The sequence below is a fragment of the Salmo salar genome, unplaced genomic scaffold (genome assembly GCF_905237065.1).
Source record: "Salmo salar unplaced genomic scaffold, Ssal_v3.1, whole genome shotgun sequence".
Taxonomy (NCBI): domain Eukaryota; kingdom Metazoa; phylum Chordata; class Actinopteri; order Salmoniformes; family Salmonidae; genus Salmo; species Salmo salar.
This window is the reverse complement of record NW_025549813.1, coordinates 1-21,383: the sequence shown is the minus strand read 5'-3', so window position 1 is coordinate 21,383 and position 21,383 is coordinate 1. Positions and strand designations below refer to the sequence as shown.

Here is a 21,383-nt window from a genome sequence, read left to right as displayed (position 1 = left end):
AATAACAGACCTCCATTGGCGAGTCTGATTCATCCAGGATGTTCCTATTCCTCTGCATCCGCTGCATCGTCCCTGTAGAACTGGGGTCCATTATCAGTACGTTCTGACTACAGGGTCTGGCGAACTGACAGTCACTCTTTCTGGAGTCAGTCGTCCTGCACACCTCGTAATTGTACACGTGCTGTAGAGTTCCTGTCCCCAAAGTGTCTGCGTAACGCGGTGGATAATACGGAATAACCGGGAGGTTGGAATGATAGAGAGGATGCGAGACTGTCTCCATCTGTATATTTTCACTGATATAATAACCACTAAACAGGTGATGAACAGAAATGAGACTACAGCCAAAGCCAAGACTAAGTAAAAAGTCAGGTTGTCATTGTACTCCCTTGTCGTGCGTAAAGTCAGTGAACTCCGAGAGCACTTCAGGGAAGCTGTCCGCCACCGCCACGTTAACATTGACTGTAGCTGAACGAGAGGGCTGCCCGTTGTCCTCCACTACAACAGTGAGCCTTTGTTTCACAGCATCTTTTATCATTGACTTGGCGTATAGTTCTTATTTCTCCATTCTGTAAGCCCACTTCAAACAGCGCCCCTGTCTGTCGCTTTCTGCAGTTTATACGAGAGCCAGGCATTCTGTCCAGAGTCCACATCAACAGCCACCACTTTAGTAACAAGATAGCCCACATCTGCTGAACGAGGCACCATTTCAGCCACCAGAGAGCTGCTAGTCTGGACTGGGTACAGAACCTGAGGCGCGTTGTCGTTCTGGTCCTGGATCATTATTTTCACAGTCACATTGCTACTGAGAGGAGGGGAGCCTCCATCCTGCGCTTTTACGCGGAACTGGAAATCCTTGATCTGCTCGTAGTCAAAAGAGCGCACTGCATGGATGACTCCACTATCAGCACTAACGGACACATATGAGGAGACGGGCACTCCGTTAACCGAGGAGTCCTCCAGTATGTAAGAAACACGGGCATTCTGGTTCCAGTCAGCGTCTCTGGCTTTCACTGTGAATATAGAGAGCCCGGTGTGTTGTTTTCTATAATGTAGGCCTCATATGAGCTCCTCTCAAAGACAGGCGCGTTGTCATTCACATCTGATATCTGTAAGGTGAGAGTGACGCTGCTGGAGAGCGAGGGCACGCCCTCATCAGAGCACGTCACACTGATGTTGTACTCAGAGTCTCTCTCTCGGTCCAAGTCACTGTCAGTTACTAGGCTATAGAATCCGTTAGATGTAGATTGAATGGTGAAAGGAATGTTTTCACCAAAACACAATTCACCACTCCGTTATTATCAGAGTCTGGGTCGTGGATACTCATTACAGCGATAATAGTCTGGGGAGGGACATTTTCTGATATTGTTTTAGAAGTTGACATCACGCCTCAATCAAAGGGCTGTTGTCGTTAACGCTCACAATCTCCAACTACTAATTTACTGGAGTCTGAAAGACCGCCTTGATCTTTTGCTTCTATGTCAATCTGGTAATGTTTAGCTGTTTCATAGTCGACCCTTGCCTATCAAACGCACCTCGCCATTACTCTCGTTTATTTGAAATAAGTCCAAATACCAACTTTGCTACTTGATATTGAGTAAGTGACTAAACCATTTGATCCATTGTCTATCAGTTGCACTAACTGTAGTTAATAATGTACCCCTCTGTGAATTTTCCACCAAACTGGCCTTATATATTGCCTGCGTAAAAACCGGAGCGTTGTCGTTTGCATCCAACACAGTGACGTGTATCTGCACTGTTCCAGACATCTTAGGCTCACCTCCATCGAGGGCGGTTAGCACTAACGATATCTGCTCCTGTTTCTCTCGGTCGAGGGCTTCTGCAAAACCATCTCTACCTTTTTACTTCCATCATCTTGCCCATGTAATTTCAGAACGAAATGATCCGTTGGATTAAGGGGAGTAGCTTTGAAGTCCATTTCTTCCAATATCAGAATCAAAAGCTCTTTCTAGTACAAATTTAGCTCCGGTCACAGCTGATTCGCTTATTTCCAATTTCATTGAATCCTTTTGGAAAACTGGAGCATTATCATTCATATCGATGATCTCAATAGTGATTCGATAAAATTCTATTGGGTTCTCCATAATAATTTGAAAGTGCAAAGCACAAGGGCGTCGTCTGACGCAGAGCGCTTCGCGGTCTATTCTCTCTTTGATAAGGAGAACTCCCTTTTCTTTATTCAGCTCGATGTATTCTGCGCTGTTTCCAAAGTGTATACGAGCTCTACCCGACTTCAGTCTTTTGATATCTAAACCCAAATCCTGCGCTATGTTACCGACTAAAGAGCCTTTCGCCATTTCCTCCGGAATGGAGTAACTGACCTGCCCGTGCACTGAACTGAGAGAGAGGACCGAGATAAACAACAGTACTTGCCGTGTCATTGTTCTGTCCGACATTTCTCACTGCACAATTAAACCACAAATACCGTAAAGGTCCGTTAAGCAGTTTGCAATATTCCGTTTCACGTAAATCCAGAAAATAACACAATCTTCCGCCAATAATCCGTATCTCTGGAACAAAAGAATCGCAGCTCGTTCCGTGCTTAATGTTCTCTATAACCCGGACTCTGCGCTCTGCGTGCGACTCTTTCTCTCCAATATACCGAGATGATTGGGGAGGTACTGCTGTAAATAAATCTAAAACGGCAACACACTGACCAACAGCGTCCCTCTGAGTTCAATAACATGGCAGATGGTTTATTGTCAAGTGAAATCATAATATAATTATATCGAACACTAATAGCCTCATGAATGAATAACACATACAAATCAATATGTCTGAGGGATGTGGAGAAACGAAAGACACGTTCCGTGATATTATGTTAATATAGGAAGCTACGAAGCTACCTATTGAAATAGAGCCTATTTGAAAGTGCTGCTGTCCATGGCCTTGGGACTGAAATAAACTTACTTATTGGTGGTGAATGAAGAGCATTTCTGACGGATTAAATTTCAAACAAAAATCGCTCTAACACATTTAGACATAGGATACACATTGAAAAGTGATGGAAAAGGATATGGCTCAAAAATAACAGACCTCTGTTGGGGAGTCTGGTTCATCCAGGATGTTCTTTTCGCTCTGCATCCGCTGCATCGTCCCTGTAGAACTGGGGTCCATTATCAGTACGTTCTGACTATAGGGTCTGGTGAACTGACAGTCACTCTTTCTGGAGTCAGTCGTCCTGCACACCTCGTAATTGTACACGTGCTGTAGAGTTCCTGTCCCCAAAGTGTCTGCGTAACGCGGTGGATAATACGGAATAACCGGGAGGTTGGAATGATAGAGGATGCGAGACTGTCTCCATCTGTATATTTTCACTGATATAATAACCACTAAACATGTGATGAACAGAAATGAGACTACAGCCAAAGCCAAGACTAAGTAAAAAGTCAGGTTGTCATTGTATTCCTTGTCGTGCGTAAAGTCAGTGAACTCCGAGAGCACTTCAGGGAAGCTGTCCGCCACCGCCACGTTAACATTGACTGTAGCTGAACGAGAGGGCTGCCCGTTGTCCTCCACTACAACAGTGAGCCTTTGTTTCACAGCATCTTTATCATTGACTTGGCGTACAGTTCTTATTTCTCCATTCTGTGAACCCACTTCAAACAGCGCCCTGTCTGTCGCTTTCTGCAGTTTATACGAGAGCCAGGCATTCTGTCCAGAGTCCACATCAACAGCCACCACTTTAGTAACAAGATAGCCCACATCTGCTGAACGAGGTACCATTTCAGCCACCAGAGAGCTGCTAGTCTGGACTGGATACAGAACCTGAGGCGCGTTGTCGTTCTGGTCCTGGATCATTATTTTCACAGTCACATTGCTACTGAGAGGAGGGGAGCCTCCATCCTGCGCTTTTACGCGGAACTGGAAATCCTTGATCTGCTCGTAGTCAAAAGAGCGCACTGCATGTATGACTCCACTATCAGCACTAACGGACACATATGAGGAGACGGGCACTCCGTTAACCGAGGAGTCCTCCAGTATGTAGGAAACACGGGCATTCTGGTTCCAGTCAGCGTCTCTGGCTTTCACTGTGAATATAGAGAGGCCCGGTGTGTTGTTTTCTATAATGTAGGCCTCATATGAGCTCCTCTCAAAGACAGGCGCGTTGTCGTTCACATCTGATATCTGTAAGGTGAGAGTGACGCTGCTGGAGAGCGAGGGCACGCCCTCATCAGAGCACGTCACACTGATGTTGTACTCAGAGTCTCTCTCTCGGTCCAAGTCACTGTCAGTTACTACAGTAAAGAAATAATTCGATGTTGATTTCATCGCAAAAGGAATGTTTTCGTTCATAGAGCACTGCACCCTGCCATTTTCACCAGAATCAGGGTCTTGAATATTCATCATTGTTACTACAGTCCCAGGTGTAGCATCCTCAGATATACTATTTGTCTTTGACATGGTATTAATGGATGGTTTGTTATCATTCGTATCCATTACTTCAATAATCACTTTGCACGCGTCAGAGTGTCCTCCCTGGTCTGTAGCCTGAACGTCTACCTCATAATGTTTCATTTTTTCATAATCAATATTCCCAATTAATCTCATAACGCCATATGTTTCGTCTACCTCAAATAGTTCAGCAGCACCCTCAGCAGTATTCGATATAGAGTATGTAACCCTTCCGTTAGGACCTTGATCAGCATCAGATGCACTGATTGTGGTTAAAACGGTGCCTTTAGGAGCAACTTCTGATATACTGGCCGTATACTCTGCCTCGGCACAAACAGGTGCGTTATCATTGGCGTCAAGTACAGTGATGATTATCTGCATTGTTCCTGATAGCTGGGGCTCTCCTCCATCTAACGCTGTTAATGTCAGCGATATCTGATCCTGTTTCTCTCGGTCTAGAGGTTTCTGTAAAACCATCTCTACGTTTTTACTACTACCAATTTTACTATTCGGTTTTAAAATAAAATGATCAGTGGGTCTAAGGTAGTAGCTTTGAAGGCCATTTATACCTACGTCATTATCAATCGCTCTCTCCAAGACGAATCTAGCACCCGTTAAAGCAGACTCGCTTATTTCAAATGTCATTGCATTCCTTTTAAAAACCGGAGCATTATCATTGGTATCCGTTATTTCAACTGTGATGCTGTAAAATTCCATTGGATTCTCCAGAATAATCTGAAAATGCAGTGCACAAGGTGTAGTCTGTCCGCAGAGAGCTTCACGGTCTATTCTCTCTTTGATAAGGAGAACTCCCCTTTCTTTATTCAGCTCGATGTATTCTGCGCTGTCTCCAGTATAAATACGAGCTTTACCTGATTTCAGTCTTTTGATATCTAAACCCAAATCCTGCGCTATGTTACCGACTAAAGAGCCTTTCGCCATTTCCTCCAGAATGGAGTAACTGACCTGCCCGTGCACTGAACTGAGAGAGAGGACCGAGATAAACAACAGTACTTGCCGTGCCATTGTTCTGTCCGACATTTTCCCCTTCACCATGAAACAACAAGCAGGTTATAATCCGTAAAACAGACTGCAATATTCAGTTTGGTTTCAGTGCTGATAAACAAAGCACAATGTGTCCAAAAATCGTCTCGCCTGAACAAAAGAATCGCAGCTCGTTGTCTCCGTACTTAGTGTTCTCCGGTAACCTGGACTTGGTGCTCTGCGTGCGACTCTTTCCTCTCTAATATATCGAGATAATGGGGGAGGTGCTGCTCCAAATCTGCTCTAAAACAGCAACACACTGACCAACAGCGTCCCTCAGAGTTCAGACTATTAAATTACAGATTTGAACAAAGAAAGAAAAACACCCCAGGTAAGTTGGGAACGTAAGAGCCCACATAAGAGAGGTAACCATAAAGACTATATCAATGAATTATCTTGGTCAATGCATGTAGGCCAAATGTAACACAAAGATCCCGGAGAGATGTGGAGAAAGTCTCAGCCTATCCCCACACACTCCGCATGGAATTACAATACAACAGAACACAATGTTAGACTTGCAGGTTAAACAGGAAATGGATGGAATGTTGTGCATGGAATACCCGTAGCCTATCATGAATGTTATGAAATACAAAGGATATGTTTGATTGATCTTTAAAGGACGGTATTATCTTTACCATCAACGAGAATTCAGCTACAAGGCAAGTCACCCTATTTGCAAAGCGCCGCTGTCCGTGACTGTGGTGCTGAAAGTGCAATAACAATGGAAAGATGAGCTTCTCGGACAGTGGGGAGAAAATCAACGCGAAACATGCATTTAAAGATGTAAATGGATACAAATGGAAATAGATAACAGACCTCTATTGGTGAGTCTGGTTCATCCAGGATGTTCTTTTCACTCTGCATCCGCTGCATCGTCCCTGTAGACCTGGGGTCCATTATCAGTACGTTCTGACTACAGGGTCTGGCGAACTGACAGTCACTCTTTCTGGAGTCAGTCGTCCTGCACACCTCGTAATTGTACACGTGCTGTAGAGTTCCTGTCCCCAAAGTGTCTGCGTAACGCGGTGGATAATACGGAATAACCGGGAGGTTGGAATGATAGAGGATGCGAGACTGTCTCCATCTGTATATTTTCACTGATATAATAACCACTAAACATGTGATGAACAGAAATGAGACTACAGCCAAAGCCAAGACTAAGTAAAAAGTCAGGTTGTCATTGTATTCCTTGTCGTGCGTAAAGTCAGTGAACTCCGAGAGCACTTCAGGGAAGCTGTCCGCCACCGCCACGTTAACATTGACTGTAGCTGAACGAGAGGGCTGCCCGTTGTCCTCCACTACAACAGTGAGCCTTTGTTTCACAGCATCTTTATCAGTGACTTGGCGTATGGTTCTTATTTCCCCATTCTGTGAACCCACTTCAAACAGCGCCCTGTCTGTCGCTTTCTGCAGTTTATACGAGAGCCAGGCATTCTGTCCAGAGTCCACATCAACAGCCACCACTTTAGTAACAAGATAGCCCAGATCTGCTGAACGAGGTACCATTTCAGCCACCAGAGAGCTGCTAGTCTGGACTGGGTACAGAACCTGAGGCGCGTTGTCGTTCTGGTCCTGGATCATTATTTTCACAGTCACATTGCTACTGAGTGGAGGAGAGCCTCCATCCTGCGCCTTAACCACGAGTTTAAGCTGTTTTATTTGTTCATAATCAAAGGAGCGCACCGCATGTAAAACTCCTGTTTCAGAGTTAATTGATATATAAGTAGAGACTGGAGTTCCACTGATCTGCGTGTCCTCCAACAGGTACGATATTCTCGCGTTCTGATTCCAATCAGAGTCCCGCGCGCTGACAGTAAATATGGACATTCCAGGAGAGTTATTCTCTGTGACGTAAGCAGAGTAGGGACCTTTATCGAACAATGGGGCATTGTCATTTACATCAGAGATTCTAAGGTGTAAAGCCCTGGCGCTAGAGAGAGGAGGCGAACCAGAATCTGTCGCTGTTATGGTTATGTTGTATTCGGGCACCGCTTCTCGGTCAAAAATCGAATCTGTTATAACATTGTAGTAATTAGCCATTGAGGATTTGATCTTAAATGGGAGTTTAGTATCTATAGAGCATGTAATCTGTCCATTTCTCTCTGAATCATTATCTTTAACATTTATAATAGCAATAGTGGTGCCAGGAGGAGCATCTTCAGACACAGGGCTGGAGAAAGACATGACGTTTATAACTGGTGCGTTGTCATTAACATCAATAACTTCAATGACAACTTTACTGGTGTCTGTTAAACCTCCCTGGTCTTTAGCTTCAACTCTAACCTCGTACTTCTTATTTTTCTCATAATCTATCTGCCCCGAAACAGATATGATTCCGGTGTTCTCATTAATGATAAATATGTCCGCTATGGTGCCCTTTAACTTTGAACAACTGTATGCTATTTCGCCGTTCGATCCACCGTCTGCGTCACTGGCATTCACGGTTGTGATATATGTCCCTTTTGGGGCGTTTTCCATCACAGTAGCCCTGTACACTGACTGGTTAAACACAGGCGCGTTATCATTTACATCTAGGACAGTGATCTCTATATTTACTGAGCCAGATCTCTGCGGATTTCCACCGTCTACAGCGATTAGCTTTAAAGAGAGACGAGGATGCTCTTCTCTGTCTAACGACTTCTGGAGGAACATCTCAGCATATTTACTACCGTCTGGATTCGCATGCTTTTTTAGAATGAAATAATCATTGGGAGTTAAAATGTAATTTTGTAGGGCGTTGAGTCCTACATCGGGATCCTCTGCACTCTCTAGCGGAAACCTAGCTCCAACTGTGGCCGATTCGCTGATTTCAAAATGAATATCTTTATTTGGAAAAACGGGCGCATGATCATTTACATCTAATATTTCTACAGTGACTAGGTGCAGTTCCATCGGATTCTCTAGAATGATTTCGAAGCTGAAGCTACACGGCGTGACGTCAGTACAAAGCTGTTCTCGGTCTATTCTCTCGCTCACGACTAGAATCCCTTTGTCTGTCTTCAGCTCTGTGTACTGAACGCTTTCTCCGGTCACGATACGAGCCCGGCCCGCTCGGAGCCGTTTCAAATCTAACCCCAGGTCTTGAGCTACGTTACCGATAACAGAGCCTTTCTTCATCTCCTCCGGAATGGAATACCGGATTTGGCCTCTGACAATATGATTGAGATGCAGGAGAAAAATAAGTACTTGCCACCGCAGTCCACAACATGAACGCCATCTTACGCATTTAGGTTGATAGAATCCTTCAAATGCCATAGCCAACGAAGAATAAATCCCACAGGAAAATTCCTTCCACTGTATCCTCAGAAACGTTGAGCAAAGAGAGGAGTAATATGTAACGTTTTGTTTCAATCCAGGCTATTTTCACCGTCCCTTCTACTAAAACAGTAATACACAGAGTGTTTCTCTGTCCCGCCCCGCATCGTATGAAGCGCAGAGTCTCTCCCTCTCCTCTGGTAGAGCGCAGTGATAGGGGAGTTAACTCCACTGACTGACAACACTGGACAGAAATTATTTCACTGATCAACAGCGGCCCTCAGAGTCTAAAACATGAACACCAGATTATATTTGAATTCATTAAAACGTAGAAATTATTCAACACTTTACAGTACTCCTCCCGTTCCAAACAGGTAAGTTGAACACTGTGGCGCAATATAAATGAACGCATCGTTCAATCACTATGATACTACGACCAGCGAGGCAAGTGGCAATAATTCGATAGCCTACTAAAACATGTCACCCTATTCAGTCAGCGCTAGATTGGAACGTGCGTAAACAATTTCCATGGATCCACCATCCAAACCATTATTGAACAATACGGTAAAATACCTATGTTGAGAGTTAGTTGAAATGAAAAGCAGTCAACACTAAAAGCCACCCTATAGTGACTTAATAAATACACAGTAGTTGGAACTAGGGAGAAAAGTGTAAGAGAACGTATCAGAACTCTGCTTCTATCATGACAGAATTTGCGGTGTCCACACAGAGTGGGGCTGAAACGGCCGAGTTATGAGAAAAAAAAGTAGGCATAATATAAAAAACCCAAATAATCAGAAAACATGTTAATGCTTCTATTGTAGCACTTGGTATTGCTACCCACAGTCCAAAACCGCTGGCAATGGAATTCTATAAAACCCAAACTAACCGCAACAATACTTAACTGATTGACCCATATACTGTGATGACAAGAGAAATACTGAGTAAATGAACCTTAGGGCACAAAAGTTCAAAGAGTTACGAAGGAAAACTGAGAAGATGTATTCCAACCTAATGAGCAATACCATTAAAACTGCAACAGACTCACCTCCACCGGCGAGTCTGGTTCATCCAGGATGTTCTTTTCGTTCTGCATCCGCTGCATCGTCCCTGTAGAACTGGGGTCCATTATCAGTACGTTCTGACTACAGGGTCTGGTGAACTGACAGTCACTCTTTCTGGAGTCAGTCGTCCTGCACACCTCGTAATTGTACACGTGCTGTAGAGTTCCTGTCCCCAAAGTGTCTGCGTAACGCGGTGGATAATACGGAATAACCGGGAGGTTGGAATGATAGAGGATGCGAGACTGTCTCCATCTGTATATTTTCACTGATATAATAACCACTAAACATGTGATGAACAGAAATGAGACTACAGCCAAAGCCAAGACTAAGTAAAAAGTCAGGTTGTCGTTGTACTCCTTGTCGTGCGTAAAGTCAGTGAACTCCGAGAGCACTTCAGGGAAGCTGTCCGCCACCGCCACGTTAACATTGACTGTAGCTGAACGAGAGGGCTGCCCGTTGTCCTCCACTACAACAGTGAGCCTTTGTTTCACAGCATCTTTATCATTGACTTGGCGTATAGTTCTTATTTCTCCATTCTGTAAGCCCACTTCAAACAGTGCCCTGTCTGTCGCTTTCTGCAGTTTATACGAGAGCCAGGCATTCTGTCCAGAGTCCACATCAACAGCCACCACTTTAGTAACAAGATAGCCCACATCTGCTGAACGAGGCACCATTTCAGAGCTGCTAGTCTGGACTGGGTACAGAACCTGAGGCGCGTTGTCGTTCTGATCTTGGATGAAGATGATGACAGTCACATTGCTACTGAGTGGAGGAGAGCCTCCATCCTGCGCCTTAACCACGAGTCTTAGTTGTTTCATTTGTTCATAATCAAAGGAGCGCACCGCGTGTATGACCCCACTCTCTGCGTTTACGGAAACATAAACAGACACAGGAGTCCCGCTGACATCAGAATCCTCTAGAATATAGGAAATACGGGCATTTTGATTAGAATCCGTGTCTTTAGCTGTAACAGTAAATATAGAGACGCCTGGAGAGTTATTCTCTGCGATATAAGAGTTGTACACGCCATGTGGAAACACTGGGGCGTTGTCATTGACGTCGGACACCTTCAGGTGAAAGGTTCTCTTACTTGAGAGAGGAGGCGACCCTGCGTCCGTGGCGACTACAGTGATGTTATATTCTGACACGCTCTCACGGTCTAAAACAGCGCCTGTTACCAAGGTGTAGTAATTTCTTACATTAGATTTTATATTGAAAGGAATATTTTGGTCCAGGCTGCAGCTAACCTGACAATTTTCACCTGAATCAAGATCTTTCACATGAATAATACCAATGGTTGTACCGAGTGGTGAATCTTCAGAGACCGGACTAGTGAACGACATGACGCTGATTACAGGGACATTATCGTTGACATCTATTACATCGACAACAACTTTACTGGAGTCAGTCAATCCACCTTGGTCTGTGGCTTCGATACTCACTTCGTATTTCTTGTCTTTTTCATAATCTAACTGTCCCACAAGCGATATAAAGCCAGTGGTCTTGTCAATATCAAACACATTGTCCACATTGTTTTGCATTTTTGAAAGAGAATAATGTACTAAACCATTCAATCCACCGTCTGCATCGCTGGCATTTACCGTTGTAATATAGGTGCCTTTCGGTACATTTTCCATCACAGTAGCCCTGTACACTGACTGGTTAAACACAGGCGCATTATCATTGGCATCTAGGACAGTGATCTCTATATTTACTGAGCCAGATCTCTGTGGATTTCCACCGTCTACAGCGATTAGCTTTAGAGAGAGACGAGGATGCTCCTCTCTGTCTAACGACTTCTGGAGCACCATTTCTGCATATCTTTTTCCATGTGCATTTGAATGTTGTTTGACAACGAAATGATCATTCGGTGTTAGAATGTAATTTTGTAAAGCATTAGATCCTACATCCGGGTCATCCGCAGTTGCTAGGGTAAAGCGCGCCCCCACAGAAGCCAATTCACTGATTTTCAATTCTAAATCATTCTGTTGAAATGTGGGCGCATTATCATTAACGTCTAATATTTCTACAGTGACGAGGTGCAGTTCCATCGGATTCTCTAGAATCATTTCGAAGCTGAAGCTACACGGTGTGACGTCGCCACAAAGCTGCTCTCGGTCTATTCTCTCGCTCACGACTAGAATCCCTTTGTCTGTCTTCAGCTCTGTGTACTGAACGCTTTCTCCGGTCACGATACGGGCCCGGCCCGCCCGGAGCCGTTTCAAATCTAACCCCAGGTCTTGAGCTACGTTACCGATAAGAGAGCCTTTCTTCATCTCCTCCGGAATGGAATACCGGATTTGGCCACTGATAATATGACTGAAATACAGGAGTAAAACAAGAACTTGCCACCGCAGTCCAAAACACGAACGCCATCTTACGCATTTATGTTGAAGGAATCCATCGGAAGCCATAGCCAACAATGAATTGATCCCACAAAAATATTCCTTATACTGTATCCTCAAACGGGAAAGACAAGAGTGTTAGTCGATGTATAATATTAAATAAGCATATTTTAGCCGTCCTCTTGTGGTATCTGTAATCCACCTACACGTGTGGAGAGTGAGCTTGTCTCAGTCGCGCCCCGCCTCTATGAAGTGCAGATAGTCTCTCCCTCTCCTCTGCTAGAGCGCAGTGATATGGGAGGGGACTCCTTCTGATTGACAACACTGGACAGAAATCATTTCACTGATCAACAGCGGCCCTCAGAGTCTAAAACATGAACACTAGATGAAATTTGAATTAAAAAAAGGTAGAAATATTTCAACACAACTGTCTTCCCATATAGTAGCAAGTAGATGAACACTGTGCAATGTAAAATCGAAATAAATGCAACGTTAAATCACTATAATACTATGATGACCAGCAAGGCAAACAGCAATAATTTGATACTAAAACATGGCACCTTATCCTCTCAGCCAAAGATTGGAACGTGCGTAAAAGCATGTCCATGGATACTCACTCTAAATCATTATTGAACAACACAGCAACATATTAATGTTGAGAATTATTTGACACATGACAAGCCGTTAACACTGCTTAAGCGACTTCAGTGACTCTATTTTGACTTAATCAAAACATAGCAGTTGGAAGAAGAGAGAGCAGTGCGATAGAGCGGAGCAGACCTTTGCCGCTATCATGACAGAAGAGGCGCTGTCCACACAGAGTGGCACTGAAACGGCCTTGCAGTGCTACTTTATTGCATGTGTAGTACATATGATTAAAAGAAAATCATCAGGCATACTATGAAAGTCAAAACTAACCAGAAAATAAGTAGTTGCTTGTATTGTAGCACTTATGCGATAACTTCGGAACAACAATTCTAAGAACTCAGATGGAAATGATATTCAATAAAAGCCCAACAATACGTAACACTGACGTGCCCATACTGTTGACTAGAGAAATATGAAGTAAATGAACCTTAACCTGTTTGGGATAGGGGGGCAGTATTTTCACGGCCGAATAAAAAGCGTACCCGATTTAATCTGGTTACTACTCCTGCCCAAAAACTAGAATATGCATATAATTAGTAGATTTGGATAGAAAACACTCTGAAGTTTCTAAAACTGTTTGAATGGTGTCTGTGAGTATAACAGAACTCATATGGCAGGCCAAAACCTGAGAAGATTCCATACAGGAAGTGCCCTGTCTGACAATTTGTTGTCCTTCTAGGGCATCTCTATCAAAAATACAGCATCTCTGCTGTAACGTGACATTTTCTAAGGCTTCCATTGGCTCTCAGAAGGCGCCAGAAGGCGGAATGACGTCTCTGCAGTCTGGGCGAAAAAAAGCAGGAGTTTTTGTGAGTGGTCAGGCAGGGAACAATGACAGTGGAGTGCGCGTGCACGAGACGACTCCATGTTTTTCTTTCAGTCTATGAATGAACATAATGTTTCCCGGTTGGAATATTATCGCTATTTTATGAGAAAAATAGCATAAACATTTATTTTAAACAGCGTTTGACATGCTTCGAAGTACGGTAATGGAATATTTTGAATTTTTTTGTCACAAAATGCGCCCGCGCGTCACCCTTTGGATACTGACATGAACGCACAAACAAAACGGAGCTATTTGGATATAACTATGGATTATTTCGAACCAAAACAACATTTGTTGTTGAAGTAGAAGTCCTGGGAGTGAATTCTGACGAAGAACAGCAAAGGTAATCCAATTTTTCTTATAGTAAATCTGAGTTTGGTGAGCACCAAACTTGGTGGGTGTCAAATTAGCTAGCCTGTGACGGCCGAGCTATCTACTCAGAATATTGCAAAATGTGCTTTCGCCAAAAAGCTATTTTAAAATCTGACACCACAATTGCATAAAGGAGTTCTGTATCTATAGTTCTTAAAATAATTGTTATGTTTTTTGTAAACGTTTATCGTGAGTAATTTAGTAAAATCACCGGAAGTTTGCGGTGGGTATGCTAGTTCTGAACATCACATGCTATTGTAAAAAGCTGGTTTTTGATATAAATATGAACTTGATTGAACAAAACATGCATGTATTGTATAACATAATGTCCTAGGAGTGTCATCTGATGAAGATCATCAGAGGTTAGTGCTGCATTTAGCTGTGGTTTTGGTTTTTGTGACATATATGCTTGCTTTGAAAATGGCTGAGTAATTTATTTTTGGTAGGGTACTCTCCTGACATAATCTAATGTTTTGCTTTCGCTGTAAAGCCTATTTGAAATCGGACAATGTGGTTAGATTAACGAGAGTCTTGTCTTTAAAATGGTGTAAAATAGTCATATGTTTGAGAAATTGAAGTTATAGCATTTTTAAGGTATTTGTATTTCACGCCACGCCCTACCATTGGATATTGGTGAGGCGTTCCGCTAGCGGAACATCTGTCCCTGACAGGTTTAAGGCACAAAAGTTAAAATAGTTACAAAGGATATACTGTGAAGATATATTCCAAACCCAAAGAGCAATACCATTTAAACTCCAATTAACTCACCTCTAATGGAGAGTCTGGTTCATCCAGGATGTTCTTTTCGTTCTGAATCCGCTGCATCGTCCCTGTAGAACTGGGGTCCATTATCAGTACGTTCTGACTACAGGGTCTGGCGAACTGACAGTCACTCTTTCTGGAGTCAGTCGTCCTGCACACCTCGTAATTGTACACGTGCTGTAGAGTTCCTGTCCCCAAAGTGTCTGCGTAACGCGGTGGATAATACGGAATAACCGGGAGGTTGGAATGATAGAGGATGCGAGACTGTCTCCATCTGTATATTTTCACTGATATAATAACCACTAAACATGTGATGAACAGAAATGAGACTACAGCCAAAGCCAAGACTAAGTAAAAAGTCAGGTTGTCATTGTACTCCTTGTCGTGCGTAAAGTCAGTGAACTCCGAGAGCACTTCAGGGAAGCTGTCCGCCACCGCCACGTTAACATTGACTGTAGCTGAACGAGAGGGCTGCCCGTTGTCCTCCACTACAACAGTGAGCCTTTGTTTCACAGCATCTTTATCATTGACTTGGCGTATAGTTCTTATTTCTCCATTCTGTAAGCCCACTTCAAACAGCGCCCTGTCTGTCGCTTTCTGCAGTTTATACGAGAGCCAGGCATTCTGTCCAGAGTCCACATCAACAGCCACCACTTTAGTAACAAGATAGCCCACATCTGCTGAACGAGGCACCATTTCAGCCACCAGAGAGCTGCTAGTCTGGACTGGGTACAGAACCTGAGGCGCGTTGTCATTCTGGTCCTGGATAAGGATATTGACAGTCACATTGCTACTGAGTGGAGGAGAGCCTCCATCCTGCGCCTTAACCACGAGTCTTAGTTGTTTCATTTGTTCATAATCAAAGGAGCGCACCGCGTGTATGACCCCACTCTCTGCGTTTACGGAAACATAAACAGACACAGGAGTCCCGCTGACATCAGTATCCTCTAGAATATAGGAAATACGGGCATTTTGATTAGAATCCGTGTCTTTAGCTGTAACAGTAAATATAGAGACGCCTGGAGAGTTATTCTCTGCGATATAAGAGTTGTACACGCCATGTGGAAACACTGGGGCGTTGTCATTGACGTCGGACACCTTCAGGTGAAAGGTTCTTCTACTTGAGAGAGGAGGCGACCCTGCGTCCGTGGCGACTACAGTGATGTTATATTCTGACACGCTCTCACGGTCTAAAACAGCGTCGGTTACCAAGGTGTAGTAATTTCTTACATTGGATTTGATCTTGAACGGAATGTTTTGGTCCAGGCTGCAGCTAACCTGTCCATTTTCACCCGAATCGACATCTTTAACGTTGATAATACCAATAGTTGTACCGGGAGGAGAGTCTTCAGACATTGGACTAGTGAATGACATCACGCTAATCACAGGTGCATTGTCGTTAACGTCAATGACCTCAACAATAACTTTACTCGAATCTGTTAAACCTCCCTGATCTTTAGCTTCAATCCGTAATTCGTATTTTTTGTCTTTTTCATAATCTATCAGGCCTGCAACTGACAGTATCCCAGTGTTTTCATTTATATTCAATACATCTGCTACATTTCCCTTCAGGTTAGACAGCGAATACGTTATAAAGCCATTAGAACCACTGTCTGCATCAGACGCGTTTACAGTGGTAATATAGGTGTCTTTTGGAGCGTTTTCCATCACAGTAGCCCTGTACACTGACTGGTTAAACACAGGCGCATTGTCATTGGCATCTAGGACAGTGATCTCTATATTTACTGAGCCAGATCTCTGTGGATTTCCACCGTCTACAGCGATTAGCTTTAGAGAGAGACGAGGATGCTCCTCTCTGTCTAACGGTTTCTGAAGAATCATTTCAGCGTATTTACTACCGTCTGGATTTGCATGTTGCTTGAGGGCAAAGTTATCATTCGGGGTTAAAACATAATTTTGTAGACTGTGAACTCCTACATCGGGATCTTCTGCATTTTCTAGCACAAAGCGCGCACCGAGGATAGCCGACTCGCTTATTTCCAATTTAACATCCGTTTTCTTAAATATCGGAGGATGATCATTAACATCTAAGACTTCTATAGTTATGTGATGGAGCTCCATAGGATTTTCTAGAATGATTTCGAAGCTAAAGCTACACGGTGTGACGTCGCCACAAAGCTGCTCTCGGTCTATTCTCTCGCTCACGACTAGAATCCCTTTGTCTGTCTTCAGCTCCGTGTACTGAATGCTTTCTCCGGTCACGATACGAGCCCTGCCCTCTCGGAGCCGTTTCAAATCTAACCCCAGGTCTTGAGCTACGTTACCGATAAGAGAGCCTTTCTTCATCTCCTCCGGAATGGAATACCGGATTTGTCCACTGACAATGTGATTGAGATGCAGGAGAAAAATAAGTACTTGCCAACGCAGTCCACAACACAAACGCCATTTTACACATTTAGGTTGAAGGAATCCTTCCAATGCCATAGCCAACAAAGAATGAATCCAATACAAAAATGTATTATACTGTATCCTCAGAAACAAAGAAAAAAATCTAAGACTGATATTCGACCTATTCTTTCAATCCTGGCTATTTTCAGAGTCTCCTTTTGTTATCTGTAACATCGATCAGAGCCGAGTGTTTCTCTGTCCCGCCCCGCATCGTATGAAGCGCAGTCTCTCCCTCTCCTCTGGTAGAGCGCAGTGATAGGGGAGTTAACTCCACTGACTGACAACACTGGACAGAAATTGTTTCACTGATCAACAGCGGCCCTCAGAGTCTAAAACCTGAACACCAGATTATATTTGAATTCCTAAAAAGGTAGAAATATTTCAACACTTTAGAGCACAACTGTCTTCCCATATAGTAGCAAGTAGATGAACACTGTGCAAGGTAAAATCGAAATAAATGCAACGTTCAATCACTATAATACTATGATGACCAGCAAGGCAAACAGCAATAATTTGATACTAAAACATGGCACCTTATCCTCTCAGCCAAAGATTGGAACGTGCGTAAAAGCATGTCCATGGATACTCACTCTAAATCATTATTGAACAACACAGCAACATATTAATGTTGAGAATTTTGGACAAATGACAACCAATTAACACTGCTTGAGCGACTCTTTAGTGAATCTATATGGACTTCATCAAAACACAGCAGTTGGAAGAAAGGGTCCTCTGCTGCTATCATGACAGAAGAGGCGCTGTCCATACAGATTGGTGCTGAAATCATCAGGGTTAATATGAAAGCCAAAACTAACCAGAAAACAAGTAACTGCTTCTGCTGTATTCGAAACCACAGTCAGCTGACAATGACAATCAATAAAAAACAAAGCTGACCACAACAATATGTAAAAGCTGTTATGCCCATACTTTTAACTAGACAAATACTGACTAAATTAACCTTAAGGCAATATAGATGTAGGATCTTTATTTGAGCCAATTTGCTACAGCAGGATAATAATCCGGCAGAAACAGGACATTTGAACTATTGTGTGGATTATGATTAATAAAACATGTTTTGGGATTGATACACTTAAAAAAAAAGAAGTAAATTACAAACTTTAGAAGATCTTTTAAACCTCAAATACACTACAAGAAAGTTGTCCTGCAACAGTGTGAGCAGATCAAATGAAGATTCTACATCTGCAGCTAAAATTGTTACAAAGGACATGATGTAAAGATGTATTCCAACCGAATGAGCAATACCATTTCAACTCCACAGACTCACCTCTAGTGGGGAGTCTGGTTCATCCAGGATGTTCTTTTCGTTCTGCATCCGCTGCATCGTCCCTGTAGAACTGGGGTCCATTATCAGTACGTTCTGACTACAGGGTCTGGCGAACTGACAGTCACTCTTTCTGGAGTCAGTCGTCCTGCACACCTCGTAATTGTACACGTGCTGTAGAGTTCCTGTCCCCAAAGTGTCTGCGTAACGCGGTGGATAATACGGAATAACCGGGAGGTTGGAATGATAGAGGATGCGAGACTGTCTCCATCTGTATATTTTCACTGATATAATAACCACTAAACATGTGATGAACAGAAATGAGACTACAGCCAAAGCCAAGACTAAGTAAAAAGTCAGGTTGTCATTGTATTCCTTGTCGTGCGTAAAGTCAGTGAACTCCGAGAGCACTTCAGGGAAGCTGTCCGCCACCGCCACGTTAACATTGACTGTAGCTGAACGAGAGGGCTGCCCGTTGTCCTCCACTACAACAGTGAGCCTTTGTTTCACAGCATCTTTATCAGTGACTTGGCGTATAGTTCTTATTTCTCCATTCTGTAAGCCTACTTCAAACAGCGCCCTGTCTGTCGCTTTCTGCAGTTTATACGAGAGCCAGGCATTCTGTCCAGAGTCCACATCAACAGCCACCACTTTAGTAACAAGATAGCCCACATCTGCTGAACGAGGTACCATTTCAGCCACCAGAGAGCTGCTAGTCTGGACTGGGTACAGAACCTGAGGCGCGTTGTCGTTCTGGTCCTGGATCATTATTTTCACAGTCACATTGCTACTGAGAGGAGGAGAGCCTCCATCCTGCGCCTTAACCACGAGTTTAAGCTGTTTTATTTGTTCATAATCAAAGGAGCGCACCGCATGTAAAACTCCTGTTTCAGAGTTAATTGATATATAAGTAGAGACTGGAGTTCCACTGATCTGCGTGTCCTCCAACAGGTACGATATTCTCGCGTTCTGATTCCAATCAGAGTCCCGCGCGCTGACAGTAAATATGGACATTCCAGGAGAGTTATTCTCTGTGACGTAAGCAGAGTAGGGACCTTTATCGAACAATGGGGCATTGTCATTTACATCAGAGATTCTAAGGTGTAAAGTCCTGGCGCTGGAGAGAGGAGGCGAACCAGAATCTGTCGCTGTTATGGTTATGTTGTATTCGGGCACCGCTTCTCGGTCAAAAATCGAATCTGTTATAACATTGTAGTAATTAGCCATTGAGGATTTGATCTTAAATGGGAGTTTAGTATCTATAGAGCATGTAATCTGTCCATTTCTCTCTGAATCATTATCTTTAACATTTATAATAGCAATAGTGGTGCCAGGAGGAGCATCTTCAGACACAGGGCTGGAGAAAGACATGACGTTTATAACTGGTGCGTTGTCATTAACATCAATAACTTCAATGACAACTTTACTGGTGTCTGTTAAACCTCCCTGGTCTTTAGCTTCAACTCTAACCTCGTACTTCTTATTTTTCTCATAATCTATCTGACCCGAAACAGATATGATTCCGGTGTTCTCATTAATGATAAATATGTCCGCTATGGTGCCCTTTAACTTTGAACAACTGTATGCTATTTCGCCGTTCGATCCACCGTCTGCGTCACTGGCATTCACGGTTGTGATATATGTCCCTTTTGGGGCGTTTTCCATCACAGTAGCCCTGTACACTGACTGGTTAAACACAGGCGCATTGTCATTGGCATCTAGGACAGTGATCTCTATATTTACTGAGCCAGATCTCTGCGGATTTCCACCGTCTACAGCGATTAGCTTTAAAGAGAGACAAGGATGCTCCTCTCTGTCTAACGGTTTCTGGAGGAACATCTCAGCATATTTACTACCGTCTGGATTCGCATGCTTTTTTAGAATGAAATAATCATTGGGAGTTAAAATGTAATTTTGTAGGGCGTTGAGTCCTACATCGGGATCCTCTGCACTCTCTAGCGGAAACCTAGCTCCAACTGTGGCCGATTCGCTGATTTCAAAATGAATATCTTTATTTGGAAAAACGGGCGCATGATCATTTACATCTAATATTTCTACAGTGACTAGGTGCAGTTCCATCGGATTCTCTAGAATGATTTCGAAGCTGAAGCTACACGGCGTGACGTCAGTACAAAGCTGTTCTCGGTCTATTCTCTCGCTCACGACTAGAATCCCTTTGTCTGTCTTCAGCTCTGTGTACTGAACGCTTTCTCCGGTCACGATACGAGCCCGGCCCGCTCGGAGCCGTTTCAAATCTAACCCCAGGTCTTGAGCTACGTTACCGATAACAGAGCCTTTCTTCATCTCCTCCGGAATGGAATACCGGATTTGGCCTCTGACAATATGATTGAGATGCAGGAGAAAAATAAGTACTTGCCACCGCAGTCCACAACATGAACGCCATCTTACGCATTTAGGTTGATAGAATCCTTCAAATGCCATAGCCAACGAAGAATAAATCCCACAGGAAAATTCCTTCCACTGTATCCTCAGAAACGTTGAGCAAAGAGAGGAGTAATATGTAACGTTTTGTTTCAATCCAGGCTATTTTCACCGTCCCTTCTACTTAAACAGTAATACACAGAGTGTTTCTCTGTCCCGCCCCGCATCGTATGAAGCGCAGAGTCTCTCCCTCTCCTCTGATAGAGCGCAGTGATAGGGGAGTTAACTCCACTGACTGACAACACTGGACAGAAATTATTTCACTGATCAACAGCGGCCCTCAGAGTCTAAAACATGAACACCAGATTATATTTGAATTCATTAAAACGAGAAATTATTCAACACTTTACAGTACTCCCTCCCCTTTCCAACCAGGTTAGTTGAACACTGTGGCCATAATAAACGAATGCCGTTCAATCACTATGATACTACGACCAGCGCAAGGCCAATAATTCGACAGCATTCTGCCTACTAAAACATGTCACCCTATTCAGTCAGCTAGATTGGAACGTGCGTAAACA

General features: G+C 43.4%; 5 protein-coding genes and 1 pseudogene across 5 annotated transcripts; all 6 read right to left on the bottom strand.

Annotated features, from left to right (window-relative positions):
• Positions 1 to 176: 176 nt before the first annotated feature.
• On the bottom strand, positions 177 to 1,540 carry LOC123738820 (protocadherin gamma-A6-like; annotated as a pseudogene).
• Positions 1,541 to 3,039: 1,499 nt separating this feature from the next.
• LOC123738815 (protocadherin beta-16-like) lies at positions 3,040 to 5,818 on the bottom strand. The gene has a single exon (XM_045713536.1). The coding sequence runs from the start codon at positions 5,467 to 5,469 to the stop codon at positions 3,040 to 3,042; it is 2,430 nt and encodes an 809-aa protein (XP_045569492.1). The 5' UTR covers positions 5,470 to 5,818.
• Positions 5,819 to 5,963: 145 nt separating this feature from the next.
• Positions 5,964 to 9,095, bottom strand: LOC123738816 (protocadherin beta-16-like). The gene has a single exon (XM_045713537.1). The coding sequence runs from the start codon at positions 8,710 to 8,712 to the stop codon at positions 6,127 to 6,129; it is 2,586 nt and encodes an 861-aa protein (XP_045569493.1). The 5' UTR covers positions 8,713 to 9,095; the 3' UTR covers positions 5,964 to 6,126.
• Positions 9,096 to 9,193: 98 nt separating this feature from the next.
• LOC123738817 (protocadherin gamma-A3-like) lies at positions 9,194 to 12,855 on the bottom strand. Its single transcript, XM_045713538.1, has one exon. The coding sequence runs from the start codon at positions 12,188 to 12,190 to the stop codon at positions 9,740 to 9,742; it is 2,451 nt and encodes an 816-aa protein (XP_045569494.1). The 5' UTR covers positions 12,191 to 12,855; the 3' UTR covers positions 9,194 to 9,739.
• Positions 12,856 to 14,711: 1,856 nt separating this feature from the next.
• Positions 14,712 to 17,570, bottom strand: LOC123738818 (protocadherin gamma-A11). The gene has a single exon (XM_045713539.1). The coding sequence runs from the start codon at positions 17,172 to 17,174 to the stop codon at positions 14,727 to 14,729; it is 2,448 nt and encodes an 815-aa protein (XP_045569495.1). The 5' UTR covers positions 17,175 to 17,570; the 3' UTR covers positions 14,712 to 14,726.
• A 714-nt stretch (positions 17,571 to 18,284) lies between these two features.
• Positions 18,285 to 21,107, bottom strand: LOC123738819 (protocadherin gamma-A3-like). The gene has a single exon (XM_045713540.1). The coding sequence runs from the start codon at positions 20,860 to 20,862 to the stop codon at positions 18,406 to 18,408; it is 2,457 nt and encodes an 818-aa protein (XP_045569496.1). The 5' UTR covers positions 20,863 to 21,107; the 3' UTR covers positions 18,285 to 18,405.
• Between the last annotated feature and the right edge of the window lie 276 nt (positions 21,108 to 21,383).

Coding starts and splice junctions, on each gene's coding strand:
- LOC123738815 (XM_045713536.1), bottom strand. CDS start 5,469: ATGGTGAAGGGGAAAATGTCGGACAGAACAATGGCACGGCAAGTACTG.
- LOC123738816 (XM_045713537.1), bottom strand. CDS start 8,712: ATGGCATTTGAAGGATTCTATCAACCTAAATGCGTAAGATGGCGTTCA.
- LOC123738817 (XM_045713538.1), bottom strand. CDS start 12,190: ATGGCTTCCGATGGATTCCTTCAACATAAATGCGTAAGATGGCGTTCG.
- LOC123738818 (XM_045713539.1), bottom strand. CDS start 17,174: ATGGCATTGGAAGGATTCCTTCAACCTAAATGTGTAAAATGGCGTTTG.
- LOC123738819 (XM_045713540.1), bottom strand. CDS start 20,862: ATGGCATTTGAAGGATTCTATCAACCTAAATGCGTAAGATGGCGTTCA.